Raw genomic sequence first — 11,317 nt, 5'->3', positions numbered from 1 at the left:
AATTGCCGCAAGCAAGTCATCTCTCCGAGTGTGGTTGAATTGACAACTCAACTGCCAAAGATTATAAATATTCTTTGGCTCCCCTCGTGTCAAATCAATGAATTTGGGTTGAAATAATTTCCTCAAAGACTGTCGCGATCCCCTATACTTGTGGGTCATCAGCCCCAAACTAACCATCCTCCCTAGCTCTTGCTAGAGAATAGCCAACATATGTGCCACAATATGAAATAAGGTCGGCGACCTGGGTCACCTTGCCTCGATCCCTTCTAGATTTGGAAGTAATGACCGATGTCATCGTTGACCTAACATTGGAAATATGTCCTAGAGGCAATAATAAATGTTATTGTTGGTTCTTGAATATGAGATTGAGAGGAAAACCCAAATACATGTGTGGAAATATAAACACCAAGAGATCCCTAGTCTAGCCTCTAAGACTAGCTCATGTATTGATGATGATCTTGTTTTCCTGATTATGAACATTGTTAGTGTAACAAGATGCTATAAATATATGAGAACACCATTTTCATGATGAAAACGAAGTTGGATAGACCCAACTTATGAATTACTCAGAGATGTCATCATTGTTATGTTGTTGGTAATTCATATAACTTGTTCACGTTTGTATTGTTCCTTAGACAATGAGAATGTTGCATATCAACATATCGGATGGTTAGGTTGGGGTTTACCACATGTCACTCCATAAATGGATGTGAATAAAGGTGGCTTACTGGTATACCGGAAACATATTCTTGGCAACGGTAGTTCAAGACTGGGATTTGCTCCTCTCACAATAGAGAGATACTTTCTGGGCACACTCAGTGTTACAGTGTCATTATCGTCTGGCCAGACACTTTTGATTATGATCACGGGATACCGTAACACGGACACGGGTAAAGAGAATGAAACCGGTAACAATAACCGGTATAGTGATCGAGGAATTGATCACGGGGATACGATAATCTCTCGTTGGGTTTCGTAAACGTATCACGAAGCAAAGGGAATGATATTCATAAACAAAGGTTCACTCGGGAATTTTGTGAATACGTGGGAGTTAATGGGTGTCTAGATCCCGTTGTTAACTATTATCCGGAAGGGGTTCCGGGACATGTCCGCTTATTTCCAAACCTGTAGGGTCACACACTTAACGTATTCTAGTCCAAATTACTAGTGAAATGAGAAATGAGTTAAAAAGAGCACCAAAAGAGTTTTTGATAGTTCTAAAAGTGTTTCGGATGATTCCAGAAGGGTTATAGGAATTTTAAAAAGGTATAATATAATTTTGAAGAGTCCAAATCTATATATAAAAAATTTCCGAGGTTATCGGAATGGATTTCGGAAACATCCGAAAAAACAAAGGATGCCACAGGGCTATAGCAGGCCTAGACCGAACTGGGCAAGGGAAGGAATCGTTCCCTTCTTCCACCAAGTGGAAGAGGAGAAGGATTCCCCTTCCTTTGGCGCCTCCTCTCCTTGTCTCCTTCCCTGTAACCACCCTGCCTCACTCGGTCACTCCCCACGAACCCAGCCGCCTACGTCCCTCCCATGCCTGCGCAGCCCTTGCCTCGCGCCGGCAAGCGCCATACACCCTGCACGGCGGCCTCCTCCTTCCCCCGCGCTCCGGTCAAATTCCTCCTCGCGCGCCGACCTCCTCCCAACCCCGCGCTCCGGCCGCCTTCCTCTCCGCGCTCCGGCTGCCTTCCTCCCCTGCCTCCGGTCGCCTTATTCCCCGTGCTCCGGCCGCCTTCCTCCCTGCGCTCCGATCTCCTCCCTTCCTCACCTCCGGCCGCCTCCCTCCCCGCGCTCCGGCCTCCTCCCTCCCCCGCCTCCGGTCACCTTCCTCCCCACGCTCCGGCCGACTTCCTCCCCGAGATTTGTCCACCTTCACCCCCCGAGATACCAGCGCCGCACCGCCGGCGCCCAACCCCTCCGTCTGCGAGCTAGGGGACTGGGACGCCCTCCTCGCCGCGGTGTCCCTGATGGCCGTCAGCGGCGGAAGCGAGGAGGGGGTCCGTCGGGACCTTGTCGTGCTCGTCTCAGATTACTGTCAAGGTATGCATGCACATCTGTACTTCAGTCAACAAAAGTCAACAGGATTGGTATTATGATTTGTGTGCTGATCAGTCACGTGTGTTACTTTAATGTTGGACTAAGGAATTTGACATTAAAATGAATCATCTACAAGCTGGAACATGGAGCTTGCAGCTTAAGCTTATGTTTGTGTATTTTGAACTTAGGCTCGTCTTTCTCTCGGACTTCAGCTATTCTTCAGTTTTTCAGTATTGGTGTAGTCTTTTTTATATGTCCTTACATCAGCTCATTGAGTTGTTCATGTACTTGTAACACTAATCAGTTCAGATCTCGACAGAGGTAAGCTTAGAGAAAAAAATACAGAAGTTCGAAGTCGAGAAAAAGGGGATGTTTGTGCCACCTCATACGTGTTGCTCTCTTTGCTTCTCCCCACCGGCGACTCCCCTGCAGCCCCCCTCCTCCTACCCAGTCCAGTTTTGGTGCTCACACTAGTCCATGTAGGGATCTCTTCCATGCTTCTTCAAGCAATTCGCACCACACTTGGATTGTTTCTTCCTGTGCAGGTAGAAACAACTTTGTTTGTTCCTAGTTTACTGATAGCATGATTGTGCTTTGACTGATCTATGCAAAAAAAAATTATGTTGTGTTCATATGTTGGCACATTACTGAAAAAGGTAGGATCGTTTTTTAGAGCTGACTTTATTGTTTTGGTTTTTGGCACTTAGATGGTTTTGAAAAATGTTTTGCACATGTTTTGTTTAACGAATTTCCTCCCGAGAAAAAGCACTAAATGAGGTTAAAATAAACATCGATGTGCTACATACATTAGAACGGTTCAGCTACAAAGCTAATACATCAGATCCGTGTGAGTATTTTGGGTCAGGGTAATGGATGTCTGTCTTCAGAAACTATTGTTGTACTAATGGCAGTACTAATGGTGGTTTGTGTGCAGTGCTAATGGCAGTACGATGGATGATAAACTACAGAAATTATTGGTGTGTGCGTGATGGTCCAAATGTTGTGAATAAGAAGGAATTTAATTCTTCGCTATTTGAAAGGATCGAGAAAAGGTGTCTAGAAGGGGGTGAATAGACTCTTAACAAGAAAAAGTTGTAGTTTTTATTTTCTTCAAGTTAAGGTCCAGTTTTAGCATAAGTTTAAACATCCACAATACATATCAAGCAAGTATCACAAGAGTATATGAGCAGCGGAAAGTAAAGCATGCAATTTGCAAGAATGTAAAGAGATGGGATTGGAGTGTGCAAACGCAAATGGAGACATGGAGATTTTTGGCGTGGTTCCGATAAGTGGTGCTATCGTACATCCATGTTGATGGAGACTTCAACCTATAAAAGGTAACGGTTGCGCGAGTCCACGAAGGGTCTACAAAGAAGCAACCTTGTCTATCCCATCATGGTCATCGCCCACGAAGGATTTGCCTCACTAGGGTAGATATTCATGAAGTAGGCGATCTCCTTCTCATACAAACTTCTTGCTTCAACTCCACAATCTTGACGAAGGCTCCCAAGTGACACCTAACCAATCTAGGAGATACCACTCTTTAAAAGGTAATAGACGGTGTGTTGATGATGAACTCCTTGCTCTTGTGCTTCAAATGATAGTCTCCCCAACACTCAACTCTCTCTCATAGATTTGGATTTGGTGAAAATATGATTTGAGTGGAAATTAAGTTGGAGAAGGCTAGAGATCAAGATTTATGTGGTTGGAGTGGATTATCTTGACCTCAACACATGAGTAGGTGGTTCTCTCTCAGAAAATGTATACTGGAAGTGTAGGCATGTTTTGATGGCTCTCCTGACTAATGAAGAGTGGGTGGAGGGGTATTTATAGCCTCCACACAAAATCTAAACGTTACACACAAATCACCAAACTCAGTGGGACCGAATCAGAAAACTCGGTCGGACCGATTTGGTTCATAATGTGACCGTTAGGTATTTCGGTGGGACCGACATGATCAACTCGGTGGGACCAATGTGCTAGGGTTTGGGTAAAACCTCATCTCGATTCGATCGATTACACAAACTCGGTGGGACCGATTTTGCTAATAAGCGAAACAGAGAGTTGGTCAATCAAACTCGGTGGGACCGATTGCATATCTCGATGAGACCGAAATTATTGCAATAGGCGACAAAGAGTTTGCAAGCCCATCTCGATGAGTGTCGGTGTCAAAACCGGCGGATCTCAGGTAGGGGGTCCCGAACTGTGCGTCTAGGCCGGATGGTAACAGGAGGTGAGGGACACGAAGTTTTACCCAGGTTCGGGCCCTCTCGATGGAGGTAAAACCCTACGTCCTGCTTGATTAATATTGATGATATGGATAGTACAAGAGTAGATCTACCACGAGATCGAAGAGGCTAAACCCTAGAAGCTAGCCTATGGTATGATTGTTGATGTGTATGTTGTCCTATGGACTAAAACCCTTCGGTTTATATAGACACCGGATAGAGTTAGGGTTATATAGAGTCGGTTATAATGGTAGGAGATCTGCATATCCGTATCGCCAAGCTTGCCTTCCACGCCAAGGAACGTCCCTCCCGGACACGGGACGGAGTCTTCAATCTTGTATCTTCATAATCTAGGAGTCCGGCTGAAGGTATAGTCCGACTATCCGAACACCCCCTAATCCAGGACTCCCTCAGTAGCCCCTGAACTAGGCTTCAATGACGACGAGTCCGGCGCGCGTATTGTCTTCGGCATTGCAAGGCGGGTTCCTCCTCCAAGTACTTCATAGAAGATTTTGAACACAAAAATAGTGTCTGGCTCTGCAAAATAAGTTCCCACATATTGCCGTAGAGAGAATAATATTTACACAAATCTAATCTGCTGACGTATTTCGTAGTGTGACATAACACCACGGTCAAGCTTTTATTCGAACCGTTTTACTGTCCCATCTCATCGCGTTATGCGAGGCGGTTTCCTTGGCACGTCTTGTTAAAGCAGAGATCGTGTCCCCTTATTCCGGGATTCTCATCAATACGGGCATGGGTAACCCAACCGCGCCATTGATTACGGCGCTTGGGAGATAAGCGAGTTTTACCAGGCTGGTGGGGACACGTAGTTGCGTCCACCTATATGAGGGGATAAGGATCCACCTTTTCACCTACGCCTTCTTCCCCCCTTGTTTATCCATTCTCGCGCACTCGAGCTCCAGCGCCCAAGTCCGCACTCCCCACCTCAACCTTCTCCAGCCATGTCCGGAGCGGGAGGCAAGTGGATGGTCTCCTCCGTCACGGAGGGGCACATCAAAAGACTAAGGAAGGTCGGATACTTGTCTAACGACATTGCGCACCGGCTTCCCGAAAAGAGGCAGCTCATCCCCACCCCTAGGCCCCATGAGAGGGTGGTGTTCCTCCCCCATTTCCTCCGCGGACTAGGTTTCCTTCTCCATCCATTTGTCCGGGGGCTCATGTTCTACTACGGCCTGAATTTCCACGATCTGGCCCCGAATTTTGTCCCCAACATCTCGGCGTTTATCGTCGTGTGCGAGCCTTTCCTCCGCATCCGCCCCCATTTCGGCCTATGGCTCAAGACTTTCAACGTCAAGTCGAAGGTGGTGCGCGGCAATCAGGCGGAGTGCGGAGGCGCCATGGTGGGTAAGATGGCCAACGTCCTATGACTCGAGGGCTCCTTTATGGAGACCCTGAAGGGGTGGCAATCGGGATGGTTTTACATCACCGAGCCGCGCGACCCTAAGTGGGTCGCAGCCCCCGAGTTCCGGTCCGGACCCCCAACGCGGCTCAGGTCCTGGAAAGAGACGGGCCTGTCATGCGGCAGCCAAAAGGAGGTGACCAGACTGCAAACATGCATCCAATCCCTGGTGGACAAGCAGTTCAGGCTCGTCAACGTAGTCCAGGTTATGCACATCCGCCTGAGCATCTCGTGTCAACAACGGGCCTTCAATCTGTGGGAGTTCAATCCGGCGCAGCACCGAACTTTGAGCAGGCTTTTCGATACGACGTACGAAGATGCCTGGAAGGTGCTTTTCAAGGGCGCCGATGCTCCCGCATCCGCTACCGAGGATCGCGGATTCAGCGCGCAGCGTCACGCTAGTGTGGTAAGTTTGTTTGTACCTTTTACAGGGCACTAGTTTTTCATAGTTTAACTCCGTGCGGGATTTAAGCTCCCTTACCTTTGACAGGATTGGCAGGCGAAGTCCGGACGGATCAACTGTCCGGCACCTTTGCCCGAAGACCCAGCCGATGCCCAATTGGCGAAGCTGCTGGCTCCGGCAACCTATGTGGTGCCGGAGAAGAAGGTCAAGAAGAAGGCCACGGGGACTCGAAAGAGTGCCCGTCGCCCGGAGGTGTCGGATTCCTCATCCGACGAATCCAAGACGCACTCCTCCCGTGAAGACGAGGAGGAGGAAGAAGAGACCCCTCCCCCTCTAGCGGGGGAAGGGAAGAAAAGGAAGGCCGCCCCAACTGGGGAGGCCGAAGGGTCCAAGAAGGGGAGAACCCTTTCTCCGGACTACTCCACCGACGCCGACGACGGCGGAGAGGAGTGGGCGCCCAGGGCCAAGCCCCTGGCCAAATCGTAACTATCCGGATACCAGAGTAATTCATAGTATTCGTTTAATGCACAGCTTTCCCTTATGTCGAATGTGTTTATGCAGCCCCCCCAAAGACCGGCTCGACACGTCGTCGAGCGGCTCACTGGACTCGTCGGAGGTGAACTCGCTTCCGACGGCTTCCTCCCCCCGCCCTACGGACGACACCGAAGTGTTGTCCCAACAGGTTCCAATCCGGGAGGAGGTGGTCCTGGAGGCGTCGCGAGGCAACCTTCCGGACTCCAGGAGTAAAGGGGATGAAACCCCCCAGGGCTCCAAGTCCGGCCCTAGGCCGGACACCGCTCCGGAACCTTCAAAGGTTCCAGAGTCCGGCGGGGGACCTCCTTCCAAGAGGAGCAAGTCCACCGTGCCGGAAACCTCCGTCCAACCGGAGGCGCCGGACAATCTGTTGGAGGCGCTCCAAGGCGCCTCCATCGACGAGGGGCACCGCACCATTATGAGTGCGGTGGTCCAGAAGGTTCAGTCCGCCAAGAGCGGACTGACAGAAGCTTGTACTAGCCTTTTAACAGGCTTTGAGGTAAGTAAAGTATGTGTAAATAATATTACCGCATAGACAGTAGCCCCTGATGCTCTGTTTGGCGTTCGGGAAGAAAAGCCGAATAGAGGATCAAATAAAATTTGCAGGAGTCTAACAAAAAGGAGTCAATATGCGTGTGCAGGCTTCCCTGCTGGCGTCCGCCGCACTGACTGCGGAAGTGGACACGCTAAAGCAGAACCTTGAGCGGTCCGAGCAAGAGCTCGGACGTGCCAAGAAGCAGCTCGAGGACAATGAAGGTAAGAAATACCTTGTTTAAATATATATAAAAAGGTGCAATTGCAAAAAATGACAGGATTATCGTGGCTATTGTAGGGGCCACGTCTGAGGTGGCGACCCTTAAGCAAGCGCTGCTCGAGGCCGAGAAGAGGGTGGCCACGGAGCGCACCGAGCGAGAAAAGTATGAGGCCGAGGTTGGCGAGGTGCGGCAAGAGCTCCAGGCTCTCATGAAAAACATGAGAGTTTGGAGTTTGACTCAAGGACGCGAGCGTCCGAGCTCGCGGCGGCTATTGGAAGTGCCAAGTTTGCCAAGGCCGAATCCCAGAAGACCCTCCAGGAGTTGGATGAGGTGAAGAAGATAGCGGCGGGTAAGGCATTCTTTACGCAAAGCAAACACATAAGCGTGAGTTACTTGTTACTAACCCGAATCCGGAGTTCTCCAGGCGCGTTCGCAGATCTTCCTTAGAGTGTGTCTGATGCCGCCGCATTCTATCGAGCCGAGGAGGGCAGCTCGACAGAGAAGGTGTTCTGGTCTCAGTATGCTGAGGCCGGACACCCCGTGCCCCTGAGCGACCAGCTGAAGCAACTGGTCGAGCTCCACAAGGCGGCCAAACAGGCCATGAGGGGCCTTATAGTTCGGCTGTGGCCTGGAGAGGCTCAGTCTGGGAGCTATTTCGGGCTGGTGTGGCGGCTGGTGGAGGCCTGTCCAAGGCTCGAAGTCATCAAGCGCTCCGTCTGCATTGAAGGTGCCCGTAGGGCCCTTGCCTGTGCTAAGGTGCACTGGGGTAAGCTGGATGCTGAGAAGCTTGTGAAGGATGGGCCACCGCCGGGGAAACAGCATCGCAAGCCCGAGAATTATTATAAGGATGTTCTGAAGGGTGCCCGCCTTGTGGCGGATGAAAGTTTTATGGATGTAATTTTTGAGTAAAACTCGCTCGTTTTGTCCTATGCGCTGAAAACTTGTTCATATGCGCTAAGCAATGCTGTTTGAATTTAAAATATTACCTTCTGTGCGGCTGTTTATCAATTCTGAGAGATGGCGAGTCGTCGGCTTCTGCCCCCGTGCCGCTAGTGCTGGGGTGTTCGAGGATAAATCTGAGCGCTCTTTTTCCCATGTTTGGGTCCTTCGAGGGAGGCGCTCAGCCCAACGAACAAGGCAATCGGACTATAATGCGCGAACACTCTCACTTAGCCATAGAATTCTATAATTTTAAATTTCGGCGAAGCCCCTGATATTCGGAAAACCGAGTTCGGGGCGCTATCCACGCCTTGGCCGGACAGAGCCGGCTCCTCGCCCTAAGCGGCATAAGTCTTTAGGGACTCGAAAAAACCTCTCGAACAACGACCAGCTCTCGCTTCATCATGACAGTCAGTTTTAGCTTTCTCCATTGAGGTGCTCGACCCAGCTCAACCGGAGCACAATCGCAGTGGTTCTCCTAGTGCTACCTTAGCCGATATAGCGGAACGTAAGGCACCAAAATATAGGAGCCGGGCAAACCCAACTATTGACCCAAGACATGATTCGGAGCCGATGTATATAATGCTATAAGTTCGGGGTGCCGCACTTGTTAAAGTGTTCGGACTTCTCACACCATGTTGAGAGGTACTGAAGCCCCTGGCGTATTTTGGCCGTACCAAAGTGTACGGTGTTGGAGAACGTTGCAGAAAACAAAAATTTTCCTACGGTTTCACCAAGATCCATCTAGGAGTTCATCTAGCAACGAGTGATTAGATGCATCTACGTACCTTGTAGATCGCGAGCGGAAGCGTTCAAAGAACGGGGATGAGGGAGTCGAACACGACGTGATCCAAATCACCGGAGATCCTAGCACCGAACGGACGGCACCTCCGCGTTCAACACACGTACGGTTAGCGTAACGTCTCCTTCTTCTTGATCCAGCAAGGAGAAAGGAGAGGTTGAGGGAGATGGCTCCAGCAGCAGCACGACGGCGTGATGATGATGGAGCTGCAGTACTCCGTTAGGGCTTCGCCAAGCACTATGAAGGAGGAGGAGGTGTTGGAGAGGGAGAAGGAGGCAACCAAAGGCATGGATGAAAAGCCCTCCTTCCCCACTATATATAGGAGGGCCAAGGGGGGGGGCGGCCCTAGGAGATCCAATCTCCTAGGGGGGCGGCGGCCAAGGGAGGTTTCCCTCCCCCCAAGGCACCTAGGAGGTGCCTTCCACTAGTGGGACTCTTCCCTTGTGTGAACCCTAGGCGCATGGGCCTCTTGGGGCTGGTGTCCTTGGCCCATGTAGGCCAAGGCGCACCCCCTTACAGCCCATGTGGCCCCCGGGGCAGGTGGACCCACCCTGTGGACCCCCGGGACCCTTCCGGTGGTCCCGGTACAATACCGGTGACCCTGAAACTTGTCCCGATGTCCGAAACAGCACTTCCTATATATAATTCTTTACCTCCGGACCATTCCGGAACTCCTCATGACGTCCGGGATCTCATCCGGGACTCCGAACCACATTCGGGTTACTGCATATACATATCCCTACAACCCTAGCGTCACCGAACCTTAAGTGTGTAGACCCTACGGGTTCGGGAGATATGTAGACATGACCGAGACGACTCTCCGGTCAATAACCAACAGCGGGATCTGGATACCCATGTTGGCTCCCACATACTCCACGATGATCTCATCGGATGAACCACGATGTCGAGGATTCAAGCAACCCCGTATACAATTCCCTTTGTCAATTGATATGTTACTTGCCCGAGATTCGATCGTCGGTATCCCAATACCTCGTTCAATCTCGTTACCGGCAAGTCACTTTACTCGTACCGTAATGCATGATCCCGTGACCAGACACTTGGTCACTCTGAGCTCATAATGATGATGCATTACCGAGTGGGCCCAGTGATACCTCTCCGTCATACGGAGTGACAAATCCCAGTCTTGATCCGTGTCAACCCAACAGACACTTTCGGAGATACCCGTAGTCTACCTTTATAGTCACCCAGTTACGTTGTGACGTTTGGTATACCCAAAGCACTCCCTACGGTATCCGGGAGTTACACGATCTCATGGTCTAAGGAAAAGATACTTGACATTGGAAAACTCTAGCAACGAAACTATACGATCTTATGCTATTTAGGATTGGGTCTTGTCCATCACATCATTCTCCTAATGATGTGATCTCGTTATCAATGACATCTAATGTCCATAGTCAGGAAACCATGACTATCTTGTTGATCAACGAGCTAGTCAACTAGAGGCTTACTAGGGACATGTTGGTGTTTGTTACTCACACATGTATTACGATTTCCGGATAACACAATTATAGCATGAATAAAGACAATTATCATGAACAAGGAAATATAATAATAATGCTTTTATTATTGCCTCTAGGGCATATTTCCAACAGGTCTCCCACTTGCACTAGAGTCAATAATCTAGTTACATTGTGATGAATCAAACACCCATGAAATTCTGGTGTTGATCATGTTTTGCCCTAGGGAGAGGTTTAGTCAACGGATCTGCTACATTCAGGTCCGTATGCACTTTACAAATATCTATGTCTCCATCTTGAACATTTTCACGAATGGAGTTGAAGCGACACTTGATGTGCCTTGTCTTCTTGTGAAACCTGGGCTCCTTGGCAAGTGCAATAGCTCCAGTGTTGTCACAGAAGAGTTTGATTGGCCCCGACGCATTGGGTATGACTCCTAGGTCGGTGATGAACTCCTTCACCCATATTGCTTCATGTGCTGCCTCCGAGGCTGCCATGTACTCCGCTTCACATGTAGATCCCGCCACGACGCTCTGCTTGCAACTGCACCAGCTTACTGCCCCACCATTCAAAATATACACGTATCCGGTTTGTGACTTTGAGTCATCCAGATCTGTGTCGAAGCTAGCGTCGACGTAACCCTTTACGACGAGCTCTTCGTCACCTCCATAAACGAGAAACATTTCCTTAGTCCTTTTCAGGTACTTCA

General features: G+C 49.8%; 1 protein-coding gene across 1 annotated transcript; it reads left to right on the top strand.

The window, feature by feature from the left end:
- The first annotated feature begins 1,325 nt into the window (after positions 1 to 1,325).
- LOC125506926 (BRD4-interacting chromatin-remodeling complex-associated protein-like) lies at positions 1,326 to 3,294 on the top strand. Its single transcript, XM_048671633.1, has 2 exons — positions 1,326 to 2,049; positions 2,981 to 3,294. Exons 1-2 carry the CDS (start codon positions 1,326 to 1,328, stop codon positions 3,118 to 3,120), a joined length of 864 nt encoding a protein of 287 aa, XP_048527590.1. The 3' UTR covers positions 3,121 to 3,294.
- The last annotated feature ends 8,023 nt before the right edge of the window (positions 3,295 to 11,317 follow it).

Source organism: Triticum urartu, chromosome 5 (assembly GCF_003073215.2).
Source record: "Triticum urartu cultivar G1812 chromosome 5, Tu2.1, whole genome shotgun sequence".
Lineage (NCBI taxonomy): Eukaryota > Viridiplantae > Streptophyta > Magnoliopsida > Poales > Poaceae > Triticum > Triticum urartu.
Note: the sequence above shows the minus strand (reverse complement) of the source record. Positions and strands in the feature narration are given on the sequence as shown.

Coding starts and splice junctions, on each gene's coding strand:
- LOC125506926 (XM_048671633.1), top strand. CDS start 1,326: ATGGATTTCGGAAACATCCGAAAAAACAAAGGATGCCACAGGGCTATA. Junction 2,050..2,980: donor CGTCTCAGATTACTGTCAAG/GTATGCATGCAC, acceptor GTTTGTGTGCAG/TGCTAATGGCAGTACGATGG.